The 27,507-nt window shown below is 43.3% G+C and overlaps 1 protein-coding gene across 2 annotated transcripts; it reads left to right on the top strand.

Moving 5' to 3' along the window:
* Positions 1-204: 204 nt before the first annotated feature.
* On the top strand, positions 205-26,460 carry WDR13 (WD repeat domain 13). Of its 2 annotated transcripts, none has more exons than XM_073600008.1 (10): positions 205-329; positions 5,011-5,097; positions 8,267-8,504; positions 10,158-10,267; positions 10,588-10,718; positions 18,306-18,613; positions 20,855-21,035; positions 23,159-23,300; positions 25,347-25,465; positions 26,170-26,460. In XM_073600008.1, exons 2-10 carry the CDS (start codon positions 5,057-5,059, stop codon positions 26,352-26,354), a joined length of 1,455 nt encoding a protein of 484 aa, XP_073456109.1. In that variant the 5' UTR covers positions 205-329; positions 5,011-5,056; the 3' UTR covers positions 26,355-26,460. The 2 variants fall into 2 exon arrangements, with proteins under 2 accessions (XP_073456109.1, XP_073456108.1); XM_073600007.1 differs by having other exon boundaries at positions 213-345.
* The last annotated feature ends 1,047 nt before the right edge of the window (positions 26,461-27,507 follow it).

Genomic DNA, 27,507 nt, shown 5'->3' with positions numbered 1-27,507 from the left:
TATCGTTCTTATTGATGTCAGGATGGTTGATTAACACCCCTATTGATTATTCAGTATTGTTGTCTGTTATGGGGAAAAATAAGCAGGTTCAGTAGACTACAGTAAAATGGCTCCCTTGCGTTATGACAGAAAAGGGAGGCGACCTCATGTGGTAGTCAAGCCGGATGGCAAGAAGCACCGCCCACAGAGGGGAGCTATTGGTCAAGAACCAGGCGTGAGCTATGTGATTGGCGTAGGTTTTGACAGCTAAGGGGCCAATAGAATGGGAGGTACCGCTAATAATGACATCACGGCAGGAGTCTGGGCGGATGGAGCTTCCGGCGGAGCAGGTTATCTGTGTATATTGTGTGTGTTTTCCTGTAATCTCTAGTGTAGTAGGGATGGGGGTCTGTGAGGATGAAGGGGGTGTGATGGGGGCTGCAGTCTCCCAGCTATGTCCTGCCTCCAGTACTACTACTACTACAGGGACTCTCCTATGTTATAGAACATCACTGTGCTCCTATATAGGGACAATGTCATATGACTCATAATAATAACTAGAAAAGCTACAATTTCTGGGGAAATTGTGTGAAGTGTTCTTGCCTCCACCAGTAGTCTACAAGCATTATCAAGCCTATCAGATGAAGGTATGACCACATACATTTGGGGGGTCTCAGCATCTTGACTTAGAATGGAGGTGAAGGTGTGCTATCAGTTTGATGATAATCAGTGTTTACAACCACTGTCTTCTAGCAACGCTCATGTCCTGTTTATGCTTCACAACCACTGCTCAACACACAATACACAGGATCATGATAGATGTAATAACTGTGCAGTATTTCAAACGGTCGTATTTTAAAAACTATAAATCCTACAGCGAAGATCTTTATATTGTGAGAATCACAAGACCCAGACCTAGATTTTGATGCATAGTATGTTTCTGAAATATTAAAAATGAAGGCACGGTCGCAGTTTAGATATTGCCCTTCAAATTTGGAGGGGGCTAGAGAAGTTTCAATGAATGTCAATGGACGGCGTGAGTTACAAACAAATGGTCATATTATGAAAACTATCAGGACTATGGCTTAGCCGTGGACATGTTTAGTGGCAGCAGGGATAGCTGAACGTTTTGATATAAGATTTGTGTAGGTGGGCTTGAAAATGAGGGAGTGGTGGCAGTTTAGAAATCATGTTCTGATTTTTCAGCTTTTGTCACCTCCCACTCTAGTTTTGAACATTTCCCCATTCATTCCTATGGGACCAATTTCGCCGCAAAAACGATGATATTTCGTGAACCATTTGGCAAAACGTTCCACAAAAGTAATAGCATACCAATCGGAAACAATCCGCACGTTACGGTATATTACTTGTCTATGTAGTGTAAAAACTGTGGGAGGAGTTAGGGTGGTAAATATGGCTATAATAATAATATATATGTGAGATAGCAGTAAGTGGTCTTGCTATGCAAGAACACTTAATGATACCAAATACATCATTCACACCTGTCCATCATTTACTTCCATCTGTTATACTGGCCACAAAATGAGATGATAGCCAGCCAATTGCTGGTCATATACGTTACAATGTGATTGTACAATCTCTGTGATTGCGCCGTACCTTCCTCTACTTTCACCTGGTTGTCTGGACAGTCATTTTTGTTATTTTTTAACTTGCTCTGAGGTGCCTTTCATGCAGAGTGAAATCTGTCCAAACAGATCTGTTTGCTCTCTTCACTGAGCAAGCTGATGACCGGTCCGTGTCCGCTATACAGGGCGGACACGGACACAGCCCGCTGCTCTCTATGGGGCGGTTGGATGGAAACAGACTGTGTGTCATTTTCCATCCAATAGTCATCCGATCCTCTGTATGGATAAAGAACGTAACCCCACCCGTCTGTTTTTAGCAGACCAGATCGGATGCCGGTGGGTGGGCGCTTGCAGAACAGCCCCATTGATTTGAATGAGACATTTCCCAGTATGTGCAGCCACAGATAGGGAAATGTCTCACTGCCTGTGATTAGCACTGTGCAGTGTCAGCTTCCTGGCGGGCGTGTGGAGTTGTGAACACGCCTGAGCCCATCTTTAGTCATGTTTATCGAGAGCTACACCTGCCGAAAGCAACATGGGGTATAATTCCTGCTGTGATGCTTTGCATGTGTACACCACTGACTGTAGCTCAAGGGGGTAGTGGTTGGGGGGGTTTCGTGGACCAGATTGGATCAGATGCCATGTCCGCTGACATCTCCTGCCCCATAGAGGTGGTCTGCCAGAAAAACAGACAGGTGTACCCAATCGGGCCACCCGTTCTCTACGGGGCGGCGGATGTCAGCGGACAAGGCATCTGATCCAGTCTGGTCCACTAAACCCCCCCAACCACTACCCCCTTGACCTAGAGTCAGTGGTGTACACATGCAAAGCATCACAGCAGGAATTATACCCCATGTTGCTTTCAGCAGGTGTAGCGCTCGATAAACACGACCCATTCGAGTCAATGGGGCTGCTCTGCAAGTGCCCCCTCAACCGTGTGCAATGCACAGGCTTGTGGCGTGCTTGAGCAGCAATCAAGGAGTTTAAAGGTTATGTTCACTTTTTCAGAAAAAATTATAAATACACATTTTTTTTTTTTTTTTTGCAGGTAAAAAAAATGTGCATTTTTTATTTGTTGTTGCAGGAGCCTGTAAAGCGTTGCACCAGCGATCAGCAGATCGCTGGTGTCATGCAGGTCTCCTGCAGACCTGTCAGTGTATCTGCTTTCTCGTACAATGAAGCCGATACATGATGACAGGAAGAATAAATGAACTTCCACAGCGCTGTGGTAGTTCATTAAAAACTACAAGCCGACAGCCACAAAGGCTTCCAGACCCTGTAGTTTTCCATTCACAGAGCGCTGTAAGTGAGTGATACGGCCGGGTGAGTGGAGCCCCACATGGCCACATTTTAAAAAACATTTTGACAGCTAGTGGGTGGAGAAGAACCCCCGCTAGCTTGCACAGCAGGGTTCAGGGAGGTGCGGGGGGGCAGTGCATTGATAACATGTTACACCCCGAATATGGGTCTAACATATTATGAAAGGTGAACTTCTCCTTTAAGCAGGTGCTGATGAGGTGGTACAATATCTCCTCACTCACTGCCTGTCAAATGTGTCTAAAGAGTGATCTGAACACACATGACTGAAATAGTTTGTCTGCTTCAATGATTTCCAGCTTCCAGGGGCGTCAGCCAGGTATGTCATATACATAGTTATATCAATCATATAAAAAAAACAAAGCACTAAATAGTGTGGCCACTATTAGAGTCTCCACTCTTGAACAGCAGGATTGCCAGTCTAGGTAGAGGGTAGTATTTCCAGCTTCCACGGGCATCAGCCAGGTATGGCATATACAGTGCTCCCAAACTGTAGCTATGAAGAAAAAAATATACAATCCCTGGAATTTTTCTTTAACCCCTTCCTGTCTGGGCCAGCATTCCCGCAAGTAGATCTGAAGACCGGGGGGGGGGGGGGAGGAAGGAACGTTGATCATGTGACCACTGCCACAGTGGTCACATGATCGGATGCCAGTCCCATCGGCTACCAATCTGTAGCCTGGGATGAGAGCTGTCTGCAATGCTCTCAACACATAAACAACAATGGCCCACGGACGCATATGTATGACACGTGGGCGTAAAAGCCCAACCTTTTGCCACCGCCTATATGTGTTGAGTGGTCGAAAAATAATTAGATGGGGTCTCATAGTGTTATTTATCTATATTATAATATGCACGGCTTTGTGGTCCTATCATAGATTAACATATAGTTCCCCTGTGTCCTTCTGTATGAACATGTATATCTGTATCCTGGGAGCCCCCTGACCTGGGGAGCACTCAGCAAGCTGTGCTTTGAATTGGGCACCCCCTACTATGTACATTGTGGTGAAGGCAGGGCTTTTCTTCTCAGAGAATAGGTACAGGTGCTCCTCCTTTCTGAGTCACCGCTTTTCTCCACTGCCTACCCACCTCTGTGCACCATCCCTTGGTTCCACCCCCTACCCACCTCCCAGTATCGCACCTTTTGGAAAATACAGAACCAAGTATCATTTTGTGGTGCTATGTAATTTGTATGCAATGTGTTAGGCTACTTTCACACTGGGGCAGGTGGGCGACGGCGGTAAAGTGCTGCTATTTTTAGCGGCGCTATTCGGCTGCTAGCGGAGCGCTTTTAACTCCCACTAGCAGCTGAAAAAAGGGTCAAAACCGACAGCAAAGCGTCGCTACAGCGGCACTTTGCTGGCGCTGCCCATTGATTTCACCGCTCCTGTGGCGCTGCAAAGATGCTGCTTGCAGCGCTTTTTTTACCGTCCTGCAAGCGAACCGCTCCAGTGTGAAAGCACTGGGGCTTTCACACTGGAGAGAAAGGAGAGGCTCTTTACAGGCGCTATGCAGGCAGGTATCGCCTGTAAAGTGCCTCAGTGTGAAAGTAGCCTTAATGATAAAAAGGAAAGCAGTAAAATAAATTTCCTGCAGCCAGCAGCAATAGATCCCCAACAATAACAGACCCCCCCCCCCACCAACAATAGACCTGTCGCCAAAAACAATAGCTCCGCCCAGCAAAATAGATCTACCCCAGCAACAATATATTTTCCAGCAGCCAGCATCAATAGACTCCTCCCACAATAGCAGATCCCTCCCAGCAACAATAGATCCTACACCACCGATTGTCCCCCAGCAGCCAGAAATAGACCCTGCAGCACACCCAAACACCCCTTGCCATTACATAATTTCAGTGCTGGAACCCCCCCTGTTTTGCCGCTGAACAAAGGCCCTGGGTGCAGGTATCCTCCTATTGGCTGCTGAGGCCTTGAAGTCCGTCTCTTAATGTATCTGAAACCTAGAACAGGTGCTGTACTACTATGGGGGGGGTCTCATTTCTGGATCAAACTTTACTAAATCTCTATAGGGCTTATTTATTAGGTTTATAATTGACTTGTGAAGATAGTGTTTGTATGCCATTACAATAGGGCCAATCATTTAATTTTTCACTCATTTTTATTTGTAGGATCTCTCCGTCCTGTCGGGCTGAGGAAACCTGTATTTTTCGTGGAATGGCTGCAGTTTGGCAGCAGGTCCTGGCAGTTGATGCAAGGTATTAAAACTTTAAGAATTCCTTTTCTAAAATAATCTACCTGTAATGTGTTTGCTGGGTAGTCTACCATTTTATATGATGACCTTTTTGTTTCTATAATGTACATTGTGGGGGCTATAGTAGGAAGATGGTAAGATTTATTTTCTAAAATAATTAGAACCAGACATGATGGAGCCAATGCAAGAGTTTAAAATATTAAACTATTCTAACTAAACAGATGTCCTTATGATTCATATTGGCCCCTTTTGCTTTACCTGCTTTGTCATAGAAAAGAGTTGAGATGCCCCCCCCCCCCCCCCATGTCTGATTTCTGCCCTGTCAACTACCTCACCTCATGCTAGTAACACATGCTGTCTCAGTGTGCCTGAGTTTTTGAAATGACAGAACCCCAAAGTTAAAGGGTAACTCCACTTTCAAAGAAAGAAATCTTAATCTAGCATATACAATTGCTACACAAGCTATGTTGTAATTTAATGTTATTTAAAAAACATCCTTTCCAATCTGCAGCCATAAAATTCAATGCAATGTGGCAACCTGGAGGCCTTCTGTACACAGTTGGTGCCACGGAACACCCCCAGAAACTTCATCTCATGCTTGTGTGGTTACCTCACTGATTTTCCCATAAGTTTGAGACAATTCAGAATGTTGGCACCCCTGCAATAGAAATTTCAGTTTTGATGAGATAGTCCCCAAGGGTTAAAATCTTGCAGACCTTGCAACTTTTCTCATTAGAATACTGAGATTGCACCAGCTGATTATAATGAACCAGACCCTCCCACTCTAGAATCAGTCTGCAAAGGACATATTGGAAAAAAACACAGCAATTTCTTCAACAAAAGGTAGGAATCTGCTAGATTTCCTACAATGCTAGACTCCCTGCAATGTACATTGATCACCTAGAGGGGGATGTTACCACTAAGTCCAAATTATGGGGTCTATAGCTGTTGATATATCCTTTTGAAAAAGCTACTTGTCTAGCTGTCACGCTGATCCCTTGACTTCAATAGGCACTGATCCAGGACAGTGCATTTTTACAGCTGCTTTTACCAGCGTCGGACGTTTATTCATTTTTTGAAGCTTGAAAATGCCTTTCCATGTTCTTCTATGGCCTTATGGAAACATAGGCTTTTAGAAACTGTAAGTGGAATAGGCGTTTTCAAGCTGCAAAAAAAAAAAAAACCCAGCGCATTCTGAAGACCAGCGTTACAGTTGTGAAAACGCAGCTTGATGCTTATCTGTGCCACATCTATGCCATATCAGAATTCATCTATGCTATATCCATCCCAGATCTGTGCCACATCAGTGCTCATCTGTGCCACATCACGGATGTGGCATTCTAAATGGCTGTCCATTTCGAATGCAGTGGGAGGCGACGATCGGCAGCTCTATGTTGCTCGTGGGCGGCGGGATCTCCCTGGGGCTAGTAGTTCTCTTCCTGAGTCTAAACAGTGGAGAGGGGAGGGGCCCTTGACCTGGGAATCTATCATGCTGGGGTCAGAGGCCCCTTCCCTCTCCACTGTATACGCTCAGGAAGAGAACTGCTAGCCCCAGGGAGATCCCGCCACCCGTGGACACTATAGAGCTGCCGATCGTCACCTCTCCCCAGGTGGGGGGTACACAGATGTGCTGGAGGTTGGAGGTGCACAGACAGCGGAGACCAGCCAGGTACACTGCGAACCTCAGAAAGGGGGGGGGGGTGGCTGTCTGGGGACACTGATGTAAGGGGGGGGGCCTCTGGGGACACTGATGTAAGGGGGGGGCCCTCTGGGGTCACTGATGTAAGGGGGGGCCCTCTGGGGACACTGATGTAAGGGGGGGCCCTCTGGGGACACTGATGTAAGTGGGGGATCTGAACCCAGATATGTAACAAGATATATTACACACACACATGTATATTTTATATATATAAATTTGTATGTGTGTGTGACTTTCTTTACTTCGCTGCTATGGGCTCTAGCCCGAGATCTTTTATAGACCCAGCAACGCCCCTGGTGGGGGCCCTTAGACCCCTTCACACTGGGGCGGTTTGCAGGCGTTATTGCGCTAAAAATAGCTCCTGCAAACTGCCCCTAAACAGCCTCCGCTGTTTGTTCAGTGTGAAAGCCCGAGGGGTTAAAACCGCACCGCTAGCGGCTGAATACCGCGGTAAAACAGCGCTAAATATAGCGCTGTTTTACCGCCGACGCCCCCTACCGCCCCAGTGTGAAAGGGGCCTTAATGTTTTTTTGCACTGGGGCCCTGAAGATTCTAGTTATGCCTCTGGGACAGGCAGCGTAGAAGTCTCACATGTGGTATCGCCATACTCAGGAGAAGTAGCAGAATGTATTTTTTGGATGTAATTGCAAGTATGCATATGCTGTGTGTGAGAAATAACCTGTATATATGACAATTTTGTAAATAAATAAATACAAATCTTAATTTTGCAAAGAATTGTGGGAAGAAATTACAACTTTAAAATTACCATGCCTCTTACTAAATACCTTGGACTGTCTACTTTGTAGACTCTATAACCTTCACAAAGACCAAATAATATACACTAATTTGGGTTATTTTTACCAAAGATATGTAGCAGTCTAAATTTTGGCCAAAATTTATGAAGAAAAATTGCAAAAATGCCTTTTTTTTTTTAACCAAATTTTCGGCCTTTTTATCATTTATAGCGCAAAAAATAAAAAAACCCAGTGGTGATTAAATACCACCACAAGAAAGCTCTATTTGTGTGAAAAAGGACAAGTATTTCATATAGGTACAGTGTTGCATAACTGAGTAATTGTCATTCAAAATTTGAGAGCACTGAAAGCTGAAAATTGGTCTGGTTAGGAAGGGGGTTTAAGTGCCCAGTGGGTAAGTGGTTAAACGTGTGCAAAAATGGCTCCGGCAGCGAAAGGGTTAAGAACAATGTAAACAAACCCATTGCTCCATTATTTGACACTGCTATGCGTACTCAGCAGCTGGGAGATATTTAATGAGGCCAGAAACTTTTCTTCAGACATGAGGGGACTCCAAGCTCCATATACTATTAAGCCTGATCAGATAGCATCATTTAATAATAAATACTCAAATTCCGCCATAAGCCCAACTATACTGTAACTAACTTGTTCTCTAGTGACGTGTGTACAGTTGAATTTGCACTATTGCAGTAACTAACCCACGTTTTAACTCTTGCCAGGTACAACGCATACCGCACCCCTGCCCATCCCCAGTTTCGCACACAGTACATCCGAAGACGCAGCCAGCTCCTCCGCGAAAATGCAAAGGCGGGGTATGATCCACTCTTGCGACGTCAGTACTTGAAATTGCGCAGCCAGCTCTTGGCGCAACGCTACGGGCCTTTGTCTGAGCAGAGCAGCTTCCGGGCACACAGTAACAGCATCCGTAGCTCTCGAACTACTCTGGATCGCATGGAGGTGAGCCTGACTCTAGGGACTTTTTCAAGAAGCAGTATAGAAACTGTCCCTAACCCAAAACACGCCATCAGAAATTGATAGTATACAGTCTGCTTTAAATGAACAGAAAACTGGTTTCCTTCGATGTACATCCATGCTTTTAAACCCCTTTTAAAGAGTACCTACAAAGACTTAAAGTGGCACCAAAGTCTGGTTACAATAAAAATTCTATTCAAGTATGTTATCTTAACTCAAAGTACCTTCTATTGCCCTCTGCCTCTGCTAAATGCTTTTTTTGTGGTGCTATTACTGCACCAAATTAAAAAATAATTGCCTCCAGTTTAGAGCTGCACGATTCTGGCTAAAATGAGAATCACGATTTTTTTGCTTAGAGGATAGATCACGATTCTCTCACAATTCTCGCGGCGTAACATCATCTTTCACATTAAAACAAAAAAAATTGCGCTAACTTTACTGTTTCTTTTTTTTTATTTATTGAAGTGTATTTTTTCCCAAAAAATTGCATTTGAAAGACTGCTGGGCAAATACAGTGCGACATAAAATATTGCAGCAATTGCCATTTTATTCCATATTATAAAATATTATAATAAATAAATATATATATATATATATATATATATATATATATATATATATATATATATATATATATATATATATATTATCTCTAATGTTTGGGGGTTCCAAGTAATTTTTTTTTTAGCAAAAAATATTGATTTTAACTTAAGAAAGAAGTGTCAGAAAAAGATTTAGACTTTAAGTGGTTAAACTTCCTGCATTTACACGTTGTTTAAAGCTTGGCAGATTGCCCAGGTTATTTGTTTACACAGAAGTTCTATCCCTTTGATCTAAGAAGGAAGTTAGATACAATGTTTCAAGTTCTAAACTTGGCAGAATGCCTGGATGTTTTCTTTTGACAGCTGAGTGAGCAGATAATCTCTCCACTTGTTTATATAAAAGAATTGTCAAACTCAGCAGGAGAGATCGTCAGGGGAGGTGAATCGAGATCACGATTTTTTTTAACGATTAATTGTGCAGCTCTACTCCAGTTCATAGATTTGCAAAGTGCCTGTCTGTACACCAGGGGTAGGCAACCTTTGAGAGGTGGAGATCTACCTGAAAAACGGGAAAGAGAGTAAAGATCGCCAGGGTGTGGCACCTTTTATTTTATCTATTTTGTTTTAGGAAATTAAAGCGGAGTTCCAGCCTGTTAAAAAAAAAAAATAAAAAAAATCAGCAGCAACAAACACTTTAGCTGCTGACTTTTAATATAAGGACACTTACCTGTCCAGGTATCCTGCGATGTCGGCACTCCTAGGCGATTGCTCATTCGGCTTCAGGTGCAGGAGCCGACATCTTCACTAACGGAAACACGTAGTGAAACCTTGCGGCTTCCCAGCCTGTTTCCTACTGCGCTGCACTTTCTGAATGGTCCTGTGTGTCTCCCAGAAGGCAGCTGAGGAGGGGCCGGAAATTTTGTAGATCGCCGCAATCGCTGTGCGGCGATCTTACCTGGAAGTGGGGGCGGGTACCTGCTTTTGACAGGTATCTGCTGCCCCCCCCCCCAACTCCTGGAGTTGGGCTTTAAGTGAATAAAGAGCAAATGGAAGGATGATGACCTAGTACTCATTATTGTTTCATGTATTCTTTAAGGATCTGGATGAAGAGCCACGGGCTCAGGGGGCAAGAGGTCACAGGCGGTCTGTCAGTCGCGGCTCCTACCAACTGCAGGCACAGATGAACCGTGTGGCTCAAGAGGAACGGTAAGAGGAACCAACGAATGATGATAGTTGTGGCACTGTGGTTTCACATATTTGTACCTGTGTGCAACAAAAATCTGTTTTTAGTCTAAAGATTGAAAAAAGATTTAAAGTTATTTTCTTTGCCGGATTAGGTGCTGGGCAAATTCTGTAAATTTTCAGTGCAGATATTTGCTTCAGTACAGACTCCTAGATCTCACAAGCAATACAAAGAATTGACATGAACATAATGTAATATTGTGTAAGTTTGTAAATTAGTATATTATGTAAGTTAACTGGTGATTGACGCCTTCACAAGGTTCTTAATTTCCTTCTACCCTCAGGGCTCCTGGCAGCGTGGTGCCCACACCATTGGCTGAAGCAAGCAGAGCGATGGCGGGTGACACTACCCTGAGTGAGAATTATGCCTTTGCTGGCATGTATCATATATTTGACCAACACGTGGACCAAGCTGGTAAGAAACGTGGAAGGTGTATCTGGATAGTGTGGTAGTGTGGATTTCTAATTTGCAGCTGATAAACATTACACACACAAACTGGAAGTGTATCTGATGCATAAAGCTACAGTATCTTGAAAAAGTATTCATGCCCCTTGAAATTTTCCACATTTTGTCACGTTACAACCAAAAACGTAAATGTATTTTATTGGGATTTTATGTGATAGATCAACACAAAGTGGCACGTAATTGTGAAGTGGAAGGAAAATGATAAATGTTTTTAATTTTTTTTTTTTTTACAAATAAATATGAAAGTGTGGAGTGCATTTTGTATTCAACCCCCCTGAGTCAATACTTTGTAGAACCGCTTTTCTCTGCAATTATTGCTGCAAGTCTTTTTGGGGATGTCTCTACCAGCTTTGCACATCTAGAGAGTGACATTTTTGCCCATTCTTCTTTGTAAAATAGCTCAAGCTCTGTCAGATTGCATGGAGAGCGTCTGTGAACAGCTATTTTCAAGTTTCTCAATTGGATTTAGGTCTGGACTTTGACTGGGCCATGAATATGCTTTGATCTAAACCATTCCATTGTAGCTCTGGCTGTATGTTTAGGGTCGTTGTCCTGCTGGAAGGTGAACCTCGGCCCCAGTCTCAGGTCTTTTTCAGACTCTAACAGTTTATTTTCTAAGATTGCCCTGTATTTGACTCCACCCATCTTCCCATCAAGAAGCTTCCCTGTCTCTGCTGAAGAAAAGCATCCCCACAATATGATGCTGCCACCACCATGTTTCACAGTATGGATGGTGTGATCAGGGTGATGTGCAGTGTTAGTTTTTAGCCACACATAGCGTTTTGCTTTTAGGCCAAAAAGTTCAATTTTGGCCTCATCTGACCAGAGCACCTTCTTCCACATGTTTGCTGTGTCCCCCACATGGCTTCTCGCAAACAGGACTTCTTATGGCTTTCTCTCAACAATGGCTTTCTTCTTGCCACTCTTGTGGAGATTTGTGAAGTACACGACTAATGGTTATCATGTGGACAGATTCTCCCACCTGAGCTGTGGATCTCTGCTGTTCCTCCATAGTTACCATGGGCCTCTTGGCTGCTTCTCTGAATAATGCTCTCCTTGCCCGGCCTGTCAGTTTAGGTGGACGGCCATGTCTTGATAGGTTTGCAGTTGTGCCATACTCTTTCTCCACTTTCAGATGAGTGCTCCATGAGCTGTTCAAAGCTCAGGATAGGTTTTTTTTTATAACCTAACACTGCTTTAAACTTCTCCACAACTTTTATTCCTGAACTATCTGGGGTGTTCTTTGGCCTTCATGATGCTGTTTGTTCACTAAGGTTCTCTAACAAACCTCTGAGGGCTTCACAGAACAGCTGTATTTATACTGAGATTAAATCACACACAGGTGGACTCTATTTACTAATTAGGGGACTTCTAAAGGCAATTTGTTCTACTAGATTTTAGTTAGGGGTATCAGAGTAAAGGGGGCTGAATACAAATGCACGCCACACTTTTCACATATTTTATTTGTAAAAAAATTTGAAACCCATTTATCGTTTTCTTTTCACTTCACAATTATGTGCCACTTTGTATTGGTCTTTCACATAAAATACGTTTACATTTTTGGTTGTAACATGACAAAATGTGGAAAATTTTCAAGGGGTATGAATACTTTTTCAAGGCACTGTAGCTTTATGTATTAGATATACTTCCTGTTCGTGTGTATGCAAATAATCAGATTAAACATAGTAGTGTCAATGCACAAGGCTGCATAAGTTATTTTACATTCGTTCATTATTTTATCTCATGATAATTTTTGTATCATGATATTCAATTCAGTCTCTTCTATGGTGATGTGGATGTCAGCAAACACATGACCCGCTGCCAATCCGATCTGATCCGATCCTGTCTTCTAACAGATGGAGGGGGGGACCTATTCCCCATCTATCTGGTGGACTGGATGGAAACGGACAGGTGATCTGTTTTCATCCGATTGCCCCATAGATGAGAGCGGGCTGTGTCCGTGTCAATTCTGCAAAGCGGAATGGACCTGTCATCCTCCTGTTCAGCGGGGATCAGCGAAGAGATCCTCCACTGAGCAATCAGGTCCGGCTTCATGGAGGCACCCTTGTGAAAGGCGCTTAAGTGTGAAAACATTTATAAACCGACCCTATTGTGAAATGAAAAAACAATTGGTTGTTAACCTCTTGCTTACCATGTAACATAGAATTGCAGTGGCAAGGTGAATGGGCCTTGATGCCCAGCCACCACACATATGCGTCCACGGGGGAACCAAGGTTCTGTACTAAGAGCATGCTCACAGGATACTGACAGCTCTTGATCACCTGACCGCTGTGGCAGCCAATCGCAGTGATCCGGAAGCTGCCTGGTGTTAACATCCAGGTAAAGGAGCAGTAGGAAGCGGTTAAAGCTCTTTTGGGCAAATAGCAAAATAGAAGAAAAAAAAGTTTGGGAACAGTCGAAGGTTTTTTATTCTGCCCAGCCGCTTTTGGAAGACCGCACAGCTAGGAATACACAAATGCATTATATTGTGTGTAGTTTTTTTATTTTAATACATAGATCTGCCTGGAGTTGGACTTTAGAATGAGAAAATAACACACAAGAAGGAAGTTACACTGGGAGACATGTATAAAACAAATTAGCAGTACAATTAGTCACAAATCAGGCTTCCTCTTGTTCAGCAAAGTCTCTGTGACAGGTTTACAGTGTATTTGCATTCTGTGCACCTTTACTGGGAAGCCAACTGTAATGCCCCGTACACACGGTCGGACTTTGTTCGGACATTCCGACAACAAAATACATGGATTTTTTCTGACGGATGTTGGCTCAAACTTGTCTTGCATACACACGGTCACACAAAGTTTTCGGAAAATCCGATCGTTCTGAACACGGTGACGTAAAACACGTACGTCGGGGCTATAAACGGGACAGTGGCCAATAGCTTTCATCTCTTAATTTATTCTGAGCATGCGTGGCACTTTGTGCGTCGGATTTGTGCACACACGATCGGAATTTCCGACAATGGATTTTGTTGTCGGAAAATTTTATATCCTGCTCTCAAACTTTGTGTGTCGGAAAATCCGATGGAAAATGTGTGATGGAGCCCACACACGGTCGGAATTTCCGACAACAAGGTCCTATCACACATTTTCCGTCGGAAAATCCGACCGTGTGTACGGGGCATTAGAGTTTGCAAAGTTATGGGACAGAGATTTTCATTTTAAACAGCGGTCAGATTTTTTTTTTCTGTTGCAGTGCTAATTTAGAGCAGCTTAACGAGGCTTGTATGAATCAAGCTGTAACCTGGTAGATCTGTCTCACTGCTCCCATTTGGCATTGCTTTGCAACAGGATTGATAAATGTCCCTGGGGCATGAAGTAAATGTAGACTCTAATGCCCCGTACACACGGTCGGATTTTACAATGGAAAATGTTCAATGGGAGCTTGTTGTCGGAAATTCCGACCGTGTGTAGGCTCCATCGGACAGTTTCCATAGGAATTTCTGTCACACAAAATTTGAGATCTGGTTCTCAAATTTTCCGACAACAAAATCCATTGTCGTAAATTCCAATCGTGTGTACAAAATTCCACACAGGCTCAGAATCAAGCAGGAGTGCCGTACTGGCTATTGAACTTAATTTTTCTCAGCTCGTCGTACGTGTTGTACGCCACCGCGTTCTTGACGTACGGAATTTCCAACCAACTTTGTGTGACCATGTGTATGCAAGACAAGTTTGAGCCAACATCCGTCGGAAAAAAAACATGGATTTTGTTGTCGGAAAATCCTATCGTGTGTACAGGGCATTAGGGCCCGTTCACACCTGATGCAGTCTTGTGGGGGTTTTTTTCTGCATCAAAAGAGCATGGACAGTAGATTATATGGGTTCACACCAGTGCCAAAAAAAAAAGTAGAAAATAGAGCATTTTTTCTGCACAGAACTGTACTGGAATACGTCTAAATGCACCAGAATGCATCACATGAACAAAAACCCCAAGGAAACCTTAAGAAAAGGGGGGGGGGGGGGATGCACAGGAATGCATTGAAAACGCATCAAAAACGTGCATGCAGAAATGCATCTGGAGTGGGTTTTTGTGGTAAGAACTGTAAACAAAAACACAACCAGAGTTTGTGTGGTGTATGTTTTCCCAGTGCAGTTTTTTGACATGTGTTTTTGGCACATTTTTTAAGAGTTTTTTTATTTTTGTGGGAGAAACCAGCAGAAACGCATAAAAAATGCAAGCACTACGTTTCCATTGACATATAAAGAAGGGTTTCCCTAAATGGACTTTACCGGCACTTATAAAGGGTTGTAAACAGTAGATGAGTACAACAACGTATAAAGAGTAAAAACAAGGTTTTTTATTTATTTGAAGATATCATGTGTTTAAAAACATTCTGGACATTACATTCAACGAAATATATTACATATTAGACATATTTGTGGTTGGTTACCAAATGATAATGCTCTTTATAGGGACTCTTTTCACACCCAACGCGTTTTGGGATAAATATTGTTTCAGTCCTTCTTCAGGGGTGTAACAGAAAAGAGAGATTCATCTGGTATATTTTGTTGATTTTTTAAAAACAGGGAAGCAGAAAAAGCTCAAAAATAGAATCGCATTGAACGTTTAGTATTGATGAAATTGCTGTTCCTTAGATACCATGGTTCTCACTAGATAGTAATGCTTAAAAGTAATTCCCATTTAGGGGGTGTATAGTCTCAAATCAACGAAAAACTTTTTGGGGACTAGTGACATTATTACATTGATCAGTGCTATAAAAATGCACGGATCAATGTATAAACGACACTGGCAGGGAAGGGGTTAACACTAGGGGGCGATCAACGGGTTAACTGTGTTCCCTGGGTGTGTTCTAACTGTAGGGGGGGACGGGCTGCCAGGGACATGACAGAGATCACTGTTCCCGATGACTGGGAACAGTAGATCTGTCATGTCACCTGTCAGAATGGGGATTTGCCTTGTTTACAAAGGCAGGTCCCCCGTTCTGCCTCTGTACTAGGCGATCGCGGGTCGCCGGCGGACATCGAGTCCGTTTGACCAACGGGCACACTCCCGCCTGCGTGAGCCGATGTACAGCTATGGCAATTCGCGCAGGAGAGCCAACCTGCCGCCATATAACGTTATATGGTGGCTGGTCGGCAAGCAGTTAAATACCACCAAAAGAAAGCTCTATTTGTGAAAAAAAAAAAAAAAAAATTTCATATGGGTACAGTGTTGCATGACCGTGCAATTGTCATTCAAAATATGACATCGCTGAAATTTGGCCTGGGCAGGAAGGGGGTGAAAGTGCCCAGTAGGCAAGTAGTTAATGAAGTTGGATGAGAAGCTGTTTCATTTTAGACTGCGTAAGGGGTTCTTTACAGTTATGCCGCGTACACACGGGCGGACTTTTCGACCGGACTGGTCCGACTGACTTTTGAACGAATGGACTTGCCTACACACGATCACACCAAAGTCCGACGGATTCGTACGTGATGACGTACGACCGGACTAAAATAAGGAAGTTGATAGCCGGTAGCCAATAGCTGCCTTTAGCGTGGCTTTTCGTCCGTCGGACTAGCATACAGATGAGCGGATTTTTCAACCAGACTCAAGTCCGTCGGACAAATTTGAAACATGTTTCAAATCTAAAGTCCGTCAGATTTTTGACCGAAAAAGTCAGATGGAGCCCACACACGGTTGGATTGTCCGCCGGATTCGGTCCGTCTGACCAGTCTGGTCGAAAAGTCCACCCATGTGTACACGGCATTAGAGTGGTAAGGATGTGGCACTCCCTTCCACAATCGGTGGTGTCAGCAGTAAGTGTTAATAACTTCAAAAACCTTTTTAGATGGCCATCTCAACTAACACAATATACAGGGATATGGGAAATGGTTGAGACATACATACATCCACCCACCCACATAGGTTGAACTGGATGGGCTCATGTCTTTATTCAACCTTACCAACTATGTACACAAACTTATGGGACCCAAATGCCTTGAAATCACAATTAACCATGTTCCTGCCCATTACTTTGATTCTCCTATAGAGCATTCTGGGACCCAGAAGCAAACCAGGATACATGATTATGAGGCTAGTTTCTCTGGGGAAGGGGATGCCAGCTATGTCCACTTACTGGAGTGGAGAGCACAGCTAAAGTGGTGTTCCGGCCGAAATTATACGTTTTAAATAAAAATACCCATATAATACACAAGCTTAAAGGGGTTGTAAAGGTAAACATTTTTTCACCTTAATGCATTCTATGCATTAAGGTGAAAAAACTTCTGACAGAACCGCCGCCCCCAGCCCCCCCGTTTTACTTACCTGACGCCTCGAAAGTCAGCTTCGCGTTCCCGACATCTGTTCCTCCGCTCACCCTGGCCGCTGATTGGCTGCAGTGGATGGATTGAAAGCAGCGCAGCCATTGGCTCGCGCTGCTGTCAATCACATCCGATGACGCGGCGCGCCGGGGGGCGGGGCCGAGTGATACAGCGAGCGGCTATAGCCGCCGGCTGTATCACGGGAGCGCGCCCGCAAGCACTCACCACCGTGCGAGGGAGCTCGCATTAAGGTGGTGAATGCTTGCGGGGAGGAGCTGAAACGGCCGCCGAGGGACCCCAGAAGACGAGGTTCGGGGCCACTCTGTGCAGAACGAGCTGCACAGTGAAGGTAAGTATAACATGTTTGTTATTTTAAAAAAAAACAAAAAACACCTTTACAAACGCTTTAATGTATTCTAGTAAAGTTAGTCTGTAAACTAAGGTCTGTTTTGTTAGTTTATAGCAGTAGTTTGTTATTTTATAAACTTACAGCAGGCCGTGGCCATCTTAAGTCTGGGCATCTGAATCCAGACTGTATTTCTTCCTGGATCTCATCCTTGCAGATCTCGCACATGCTCAGTGCAGCACAAGCAGTGTAATAGGTTTCAGGTCAGGTTTCCATAGCAACGGCAGTGTCAGAGGAAGTTGCTGCCCCTTCCCAGAAGGCACTGCAAACAGGAAATGATGCAATGGGCCACGGCCAGGGAGGAGGAAGTGAAAAATGAATACAGCAGATATACAGTAAGTGCTGAGAAAAAAAATTTAAAAATATGCAATTTGTTTACAGTGCACAGTTTAGTGAGGGATGCTGAAGAGTTGTAAAAGTGGGTGGAACTCCACTTAATAATTTGCCAGGATGCTGCTGTTCCTCCAGTTTTACACTGCAGGTTGTGAGAAGGAGGTGAGACCACTATTTGCCAGCTGTAAAAGTGTGCCGTCACCCTCCTGGTTGAGCTGTCTGGCAGGGGTTTCAGGATCTCAAGAAATATGGGCACAGGACAAATATTTTGTCAAGTAAAATAATTCACATACACAGTGGGGGGGAATTAATCAAAACTGGAGCAGCTGTGTATGGCAACCAAATAGCGTCTATCTTCAGCCTGATCAGTTAGGTATTGAATATGAAAGATAGAAGCTGGTTGGTTGCTCCAGAATCTGGCTGCTATAGTTTTGATTCCCCTCCAGTATGTTTTTCATGTGTGAATTTAGATCGATGGAGTTCAGCTTCTCTAATTACTTCCATGTGGGTTTCTAGTCCCTAAGGTGCAGTTTGCAAACGATGACAAGCACCTCCTTGCCTGCTGTTCTCTGGATGGTACGATATCTGTGTGCCAGCTGGTGCCAACACCCCCAACAGTACTGCAGACTCTGCGAGGACACACAGGTGCGGTCAGTGACTTTGCGTGGTCCTTATCCAATGATATTATTGTGTCCACCTCCTTGGATGGCAGCATGTGCATATGGAACACCCATGATGGCCGCTGCATACGACAGATCCCTGACCCTGACTCTGCACAGATGCTGTGTTGCATTTTCCAGCCAATCAACAATAATCTCACTGTGGTGAGTACAACATAGTCATCCCCCTGCCGTTGCATGTATAGACTGCATTCTCAGATGTTTTTTTCTTTTATGGGATGTAAAATTCTTTTGTTGGAGTCCATTGAGGGGGTTGAGTTGACAGACATGGGGAGCCTTAAACAGTTAGGTTATACATGATGCCTCCAAGAGGATTGAACACTTGCAAACAGAAAAGAAAACAAAACTGTAGGGCAGCCTAGGATAACCCCTCCTACTACCAGAATGCCAAAGTTTTTGGTAGCAAAGCAGTACTTGAAGCATGATTGTAAACGGAGGGATAAAACCTGCCTCTCTGTTCAACAGGCTGCAAGGGACAAGGCATGGCGGGTCGAGAACCCGCGATCTGGGCTTGCTCACCCGCCATCCCAGAGCAGGAGGTGGTGGGCCACATGTGGCCCACGGGCCAGTTGTTGGGCATCCCTGTTGTAGAGTACAAAACTAGACTTCGGGCTCCATTCACACCTGGGTATTCCAGAATTGCGGCAAATGCGAGAAGTGTTTGCGATGCCATTACTTCTAATGGCACCCCAATCCCAGTGCAATTTTGCCCCGATAAATCATGCTGCGCTTCAAAAAGCTGTCGCCCAAAAGACTCCTGCTACTTTTTGAGTGACAAGTGTCGCGATTTTCTGCAGCAGAATCGCACCACAATTGGGGTGCTAGTAGAAGTAATGGCATCGCAAACGCGTCCCCCCCCCCGCAAATCTGGAATCATTGGCAGAATCGCTTGCGGTTTGGGAACGCCCTGGTGTAAATGGAGCATTTACGAATGCTAAACAAGTAGCATTCGCAGATCCTGCATGTCCAGTGGGGTCTAAACCCGGTACTCCAAAATCCAGACAGATGATGACCATGTTAGAAAGCTGCAATCAAACCAAAAGTTTTAACAGAGCAGAGCTGTAGAAAAGATTTGAGACAATTTATTTTATTTTTTTTTTTTTCAAGAGATCTCAGGGTCACTTTAAAAAGGGATAGTGTGGTTGTTTACTAAAACTGGAGAGTACAAAATCTGGCGCAGCTGTGCATGATAGCCAATCAGCTTCTAACGTCAGCTTTTTCAATTAACCTTTGACAAAAAAAAAAAAAAACAAAAACCTGGAAGCCGATTAGAGCTGCACAATTAATCGTTAAAAGATCACGATCTCGATTCACCCCCTCTGATGATCTATGTTGCTGAGTGTCTCGATTCTTTCATGTTACAAGTATAGAGTTCTCTGCTTACTCTGGCATTCTGCCAAACCGGGCATTCTGCCAAGATTTTAACAACATTGTAACTCTTCCCTCTTAGATCAATGGAATGAAACTTCTGTGTGAATATGCAGGAAGTTTAACCACTTAAAGTCTAAACCTTTTTCTGACACTTGTTTCTTACAGTTAAAATCTGATTTTTTTTTTTGCTAGAAAATTACTTGAAACCCCCAAATATATATATATATATATATATATATATATATATATATATATATATATATATTTTAGCAGAGACCCTAGAGATTAAAATGGGGATTGTTGCAATATTTTATGTCACACTGTATTTGCACAGTGGTCTTTCAAACGCAATTTATTGGGAAAACTACACTTCAATGAATAATAAAAAAAAAAAAAAAAAAAATGAAACAGTAAAGTTAGCCCAATTATTTTGTTTAATGTGAAAGATGATGTTACACCATAAGAATTGTGAGAGAATCGTGATCTATCTTCTAAGCAAAAAAAATTGCGATTCTCATTTTAGCCAGAATCGTCCAGCTCTAAAGCCGATTGGTTTCTATGCAGAGCTGCACCAGATTTTGCACTCTTAGTAACTCAACCTCACAGTCCTCTGAAAATACTTCCCAAACCCAAAAGGAGGCATATTTGATTTGGTTTCTAGAAGCCTTAAAAGGGATTTAATTAAGTATGCCTTTTTTTCAGAAAGCAAATATTCTGAAACTATTTTTTTTTTTTTTTATAATACTAATTATCTTGAAGATACAAAAAAAAAAAAAAAAAAAGTTAATTGCTGGAGGAGTCTTACATGACCGGACTAGTCCATTTCTGGCCAGCTGTTGTCCTAGTATTGTTCACACTAGATCAGGAGAGATTACCTGTATCATGTTTAATTTTATTTAATCAATTCTGAAAGAAAAACGTGGATTGAGAAGGCAATATATTCACACAAATGTCTTCATACACCCTGAAAATGTAACCCTCATGGTATTCCCTCATTGCTCTCCTCTCTTTCAGGTAGGCAATGGGAAACATAACGTCCATGTTATGAACATATCCACAGGTAAAAAAGTGAAAGGGGGCAGCAGTAAGCTGACAGGCCGAGTACTGTCCCTGTCCTTTGATTCTGCAGGCCGTATTCTATGGACTGGTGATGATCGTGGGAGTATATACTCATTCCTTTTTGACATGGCTACAGGTGAGCAAAGAGCTACAACAGGGAACATCCATAGAAAAATGGCTGTAATATAAAAGAATGGTAAAGAGTAAGGTGACCGGATTTCAAAATTAAACCAGGAACATCCCTACAATCAAGCAAAGCATGCTACACCAAATGTTGTGAGGGGTTTATAGGGGTATGGTTTAATAACACCTGAGCCTACTTTGCTCTGGGTCAAGTGTGCATAATGTGTAGAAACCAGAAGTAAAGCACAGAGTGCCTCCTTAACAATAATCCTCCCAATACAATCCTCCTCCTCCCCCTTCATATTCCTCCTTCCCTGAATTGTACTTACCGGACCTTGACATGGCATTTTTGGTGAGTCCCCATAGTTTACCCACTGCTGAAGAGTTCCCTCATCTCCAGCAGGCACCATTTACTTGTAGGATACAAAGGAGTCTGGGGAGCATTCCCATGCCTTTCTCTGCACAGGCAATCATCAACCTGCTCATGTGACATCCCAGTCCCAGGCTGCATTTAGAGATGGCTGCCCACAGAGGATTCTCCTATCACAATCCAGTTCGGTATAGTAATGGTATAAAGTGCCGCTGCTACTGATTTAATTAGGGCCCCCACCCCCCCAAACGATCCACTACAAGGGGCATCTTCCCACTCCCTTGTCCTGGACCCTAGTGTAGTGTTGATTTACTGTCTTCAGGCCCAGGTGTGCACTGCAGGTCACCATCACGAACAAGGCAGCAAATAAGCCATATCCTTATCTCTCGGGAAAGTATACACAAGTCATGAAGGGAGAGACCGGGTGATATCAGCATGTAATAAGAACCGCAGACACACGCCAACTGCACCTCCTAGTCAGTCACAGAAATTCAGGAATACATCTTTTTACCCAGCGACTGTTCCCAGATATCTGGGACTTCTGGTCACCATACAGAGACTGTAGTATGCGCAGTTATCTCTGCCTGGGTACAGCACAAGAGCAGCATGGGAGCGCATGATGGGTGATTAACAATGGGATTGCATTTAGCACTTTTACTGCCATGACCACCAATGCATGAGGGTTCTAACACTTTCACTACTATGACCACCAATATAGGGATTAACTTCCACTGCCATATTCACCAGTGCAGAAGTGGAGGGGGGTTAACTTTTACTTTCAAGATCACCAATACAGGGGGTGGGGTTAACTTGCCATGACCCCCAATGGGGGGGGGGGGGGGGGCAGCAGCTGAGCAGACTTTCACCTACCATGACTATAGATTTGAGAATGGTGGGTGGGGTAAATTTCACTGCCATCGACTACCAATGCAGGGGAGAGATGAAGGTTAACTTTCACTGCCCCTGATCACCAATGTGTGTTAATATTAATAGTACTGGCACCAATGCTGGGAGTTATCGTGGCCAATGACACCAATGCGAAGGGTTATTGTATTTCAAACTAGTCAGTGTGAATTGTGATACTCTGCAAAAAAAATGTGTTGGACCAAAATTTTGGGGTGTTGAAGAGCAGAAATGTGTTGTGGTGTGGCCCTCTGCAGATGTTGGGGGCCAAACTTTAGGCCCTCTATAATTTTCCAGTTAACTTTTATTGCCCAGAGATAAGCCCATTTATACCTTTGTGATTGGTTGTTGCACCTACGTTATAAAGGCAGCCCATTCATGGTAATAGACAATACATGTACATGGGACGTGTCACCGTACATTTATTCCCAAGATATAGTCATTTTTTTTATACTGTACTTGGTAATGGACACAAATAAAAACTTTTTTTTTTTCTTTCATGCAGTGCACCACATTTATGTATTATTGTATTTTTCTGTTGGGGTGCTAGTCCAAATGAGCGGAACCACAGTTCAGAAGGCCATAAATACTTTCTACTGACAGAATGTGCTTATAAGAAACTGGTACTGAGAGAAATAGGCTGCCATTGCTGACTGCTTCCGAAAATACATTTCCTTATCAGTCAGCGACTCAAAGTACTAAGGTTAAAGCCTGCAGATCGGTGTTAGTACTGAAGACAAATTAAGAAGACAGCATTTTCAGGAGGAGGTCACAAGTGGCAGATCCCAACTAGAAAGGATGTGGTTGGAGTTGGGCTTTAAAAAACAAAAGCCTGTTTAAATTTTAGTAATCATTCCTTGCAGGCAAATTGACTAAGGCCAAACGTCTGGTGGTTTCGGAAGGCAGTGCCATAACCAGCATATCTGCTCGTTCATGGATTAGCCGTGAGGCCCGGGATCCTTCTTTATTAGTAAATGCTTGCATCAACAAACTGCTGCTGTACAGGTGAGTCTCCTAAAAAGAGTTTCCATCACTTTATATGGGACACAGTAAACTTGCCATGATTCTTAAAAAGGATATTCAAATGCTCAGAGGTTTTAGACGGTATAAAATGTGCAGTCACCTCCTACATGCATTTATAAAACCCATGCAACTTTACTTTAAATTCTAATATTTATTTGGCTTGTGTTGATGGCCTGGCACGAGGCCATCTGAGCACACCCTGCATTGAGATATTCTCTGCAGCCAGAACATATCTGCAATCACTACTAATAAAGTTCATGAACTTAAGCAGTAGTCTGAAGACCTCTGTGCACATCTGCACTTGGATGGCTGTTCTACCAAGGAGCAGCAAATAGGAGTATGTCCATTGTAGATGGTTTTTACTGCACATAGGCTCAGATGCCCTCTTAAAAGGATCTTATTCCTGTAAAAATACAAGACCAGACAGACCTTCAAGCACTGAACATATGGATAATGACAATGCCAGAGCTTACACTTACAGCGGATGTAAACCCTCAGATGATACACGTAGATGAAACAAATCGCCCTACATACGTTTTATTTCCATATCTGCTGTCTTCAGCTTTCTACACTGTTTAGAAAGGGAACATCCTCTTAGAAATTTTTCTTGCTGTTCCACCACTGGGTATGGAGTCTTAGCATACACTGTGCGACAGCTGATTGGAGGGAAGGCACACACCCCCCCCTCCACATAGGCAGAGGAATGAAGAAACATGCAAAGCTGCAGTGTGACTAGACAAGCTCTCTGCAAATCTCTATGCATGCACCCACCCCTACACAAATTTTCAGCTTCTTTTATCTCCTTTGTTGGAGAGCTTGTCAAAACGGAGCAGCAGAAAGCCATGGGACTGTTGGAGAGAGTCAAACACTATGTACCCAGGTCAGATTTTTATGAATGGGGTTTACATCTACTTTAAAACAGTGGTAATGTTAATTTCTAGAAACAAGGAGAGGGGCCCCTCTGAATGTAGAAATTAAAACAATAGCAACTCACATGGGAGAAGATAAAGAGCATAGCTGTAGGCTAAGTCCAGGAGCAAGATGGATGACCAAGTCACAGTTGTGTTCCACTTGTCTATCACTGGTGAAGTGGGAGATATGGCAGGCACCTCAGATATCCCAGGAAGGTGGGGGCGGTGAGCTGTCAAAGCCTTGACTGTCAACACTGGAGGTCATGGAGTCCTCGCTGGGAACCGTGGGTGGATGGAAGACGGACGAGCGGTGAAACGTCTAAAGTGAGGCTTGGAGTGCATGGGCGTGGCACAGGGCGATGACGTCACAATCGTGCAACGCGATTTTGATTGTGAGCACTGTCCCATGCAATCCAAGCCTCGCTTTGGACATTTCACCACTCAACCACCTATAGCAGTTCTCAGCGTGGACTCGAGAACCTGCAGTGTTGACAGCTCACTGCCCCCACCTTCCTTCACCAGTGAACAACTGTGACTTGATCATCCATCTTGCTCCTGTACTTCTCAGCCTACAGATGTGCTGTTCCTTACCTTCTCCCATGTGAGTTGGTATTTTACTATTAAAGTGTTTTAATTTTAACAGCAGAGGTGCCCCACTCCTTGTTTCTCTCTCGGCTTTCTGGAATTTTGGCTTTTGGTTTTCTTTTGTGGCAGCCTTGAGTATTTGGATCAACTACTCATTCCATATTATTTTGGACTTTATAGGGTACTCCACGAGGTACTGGTGCATTGCACCTTTTACTTGTCCATATCCAAAACAGGATTCGCGTTAGGCCAGTTGTTTTTTTTTTTTTCATCTAGTCTGAGGGTTCATCAATACAAAATTTTACAATAGTTATGATATGCCTGGCCATTCTAGCAGTTGTTACAGAAGAGCTTATACGCTTGACCAAAGCTGGGCAAAACGGCGGCAAAATAAAGTACAGCCTGGGTGCAATCTCTTTCATATTCTTAAAACAATCTGCCAATACACATAGCAAAATGTTAATGTGTTTTTTTGTTTTTTTTTAAGGGTATATAGTTCTCTAATCTCCTTTTTTTTTTTTTTTTTTTCCAGGGTTGTGGATAATGAGGGAACACTACAGTTAAAACGTACTTTCCAGATACAACAAACCAACAATGCCATCCGGAGTATTTTCTGCCCTCTCATGTCATTCAGGCAGGGAGCCTGTGTTGGTACGTACATTCTGTAACAAATCTCTAGGATGTTCCTCTTGCATACAACTTCTCTGCATCAGTCTTTCATTGCTTCTAGTTGCATTATATCACCTCTTACCAAACAGAAAAAAAAAACCTACAGATTGTACATTTGTGTAGAACAGAGTGCCCTTGACAAAGGTGTTCTCATGAGTGCGTAGCTGAGTCACAAGTCAAAGCATCCCAGTCACCATGCTGGTGTATTTAGTGTTTTAACATTCTGGCACAGATCTGTGGGGCTGACATTTTTTGCTTTGGTTCAGTATAAGAAACTTTCATAGCAGTTGCAGATATAAGACTTCAATTGCTTCTTGCATTACAGCACATGCTCCCAAGGTTCTAGGGATGCCAGCCTCCTACTTTGATAAGTGCACAGGTGCAGATACAACCAGTACTATGTGAGCTTGCTATACCTACACTAACTGTTGGCCTAGCACGGGGACTGCAATAACTTGCTTATGCATAAACCAAAATTTCAGTTTGTAAGAGGGGGCTGACTGTGATAGAGAATATGAAGAGAGATTGATGTAGGACTGATTTGAAGTATAATAACGCTTCTGGAAAATGAGGAGCAGTATTTTCTACACCTGTTTCTGAATGGAGCCTTACTCCCTTTTACCTAATCTGTTCACGCTGGTGTCAGGGCTAATAGCCTACTAAGCTTTTTCTGTTCTTTGCTACAGTGACTGGCAGTGAAGATATGTGCGTTTATTTCTTTGATGTGGAACGGGCCACAAAGGCCATTGTAAATAAACTACAAGGACACAGTGCAGCCGTCCTGGGGATCAGTTTCAACTGTGATGAGAGTCTGCTGGCCTCCAGTGATGCAAAGGGGATGGTCATTATCTGGAGACGGGAACAGAAGTAACCAGTCGTTTATCTTATGGTCAGAACTGCACTCTCTATCCACCACTATCACTGACTCCTATTTATATTTCCTGTATGTCTTATGAATAAACTCTAATCCCTGCTAACCTCTGTAAGGAAGATCATTACACAAATAATCCACAATATACTGCTGACTTGACTCTCTTCCATTTTGAATTTTCTTGCATGTAGATGGAAGAAAAACAGGTTTGTAAGATTTACTCATTGGGCACAATTCACTAAAGGTTATGGTGTGCGTTATGACAGTCATGTGACCACTTAGTGCATGCAATATTGAAAATGTAAAACGTAGGTGATACTGCACCACGGAATCCACAAACACAGTATGATAATAATATGAATGGGCAGAAAAAAAATGCCCTGATATTCCAAAGGAGAGAATTGCTGCCTCTACAAATTACTACAACTTGTTTAGAGCACAAGGTGAATTGGGAAAGAGTAGGCGTGGCACTATTTCTCCTTTGATCTAATTGTAAAAATTGAAGTGTTACACCCTCTGCCTGTTGATCACAAAGTGTATTTAGAAGAAATCGATGTAGGCACAAAACTTCAAAAGAGATATGACCAACTACCGTGTTGCAACCTCTGGTGCAATGAACCACTAATGTGTTACATCCCCCCGGGGTGCAAAAATATAAAAAGTGTCACACCCTCTGCCTGTTGATTAGAGTGTATTGCAAAAAAAGTGCTAAACATCAGACAGGTGTAACTAACTGCCGTGCTACACCCTCTGGTGTAATGTAACCACCTGGTGTGTTACACCCTCTGGGGTATGCAAACCAAAACCTGCGCACACAGGGAATAGAGAACTTTTATTTCTCCATAATTTTAGTTCACGTACAGATCAGGTTTTGGTTTGCATACCCCAGAGGGTGTAACACACCAGGTGGTTTACATTACACCAGAGGGTGTAGCACAGCCATTAGTTACACCTGTATTTTTGCAATACACTAATCAATAGGCAGCGGGTGTGACACTTTTTTTAAAATTTAGCGCCCCAGGGGGTGTAACACATTAGTGGTTCATTGCACCAGAGGTTGTCACATGGTAGTTGGTCATATCTGTTTTGAAGTTTTGCACCTATATATATTTCTTCTAAATACACTTTGATCAACAGGCAGAGGGTGTAACAC

This window comes from Aquarana catesbeiana, linkage group LG09 (genome assembly GCF_042186555.1).
Source record: "Aquarana catesbeiana isolate 2022-GZ linkage group LG09, ASM4218655v1, whole genome shotgun sequence".
In the NCBI taxonomy this organism is placed as follows: Eukaryota; Metazoa; Chordata; class Amphibia; order Anura; family Ranidae; genus Aquarana; species Aquarana catesbeiana.
The sequence above is the reverse complement of the archived record's forward strand: the minus strand, read 5'-3'. Positions and strand labels throughout refer to the sequence as shown.

Excerpts from the sequence above, each read along its gene's own strand:
- WDR13 (XM_073600007.1), top strand. The coding sequence starts at position 263 with ATGGGAGGTACCGCTAATAATGACATCACGGCAGGAGTCTGGGCGGAT. Across the intron at positions 5,098-8,266 it reads GTCCTGGCAGTTGATGCAAG|GTACAACGCATACCGCACCC; the intron begins GTATTAAAACTT and ends AACTCTTGCCAG. Across the intron at positions 8,505-10,157 it reads CTACTCTGGATCGCATGGAG|GATCTGGATGAAGAGCCACG; the intron begins GTGAGCCTGACT and ends GTATTCTTTAAG.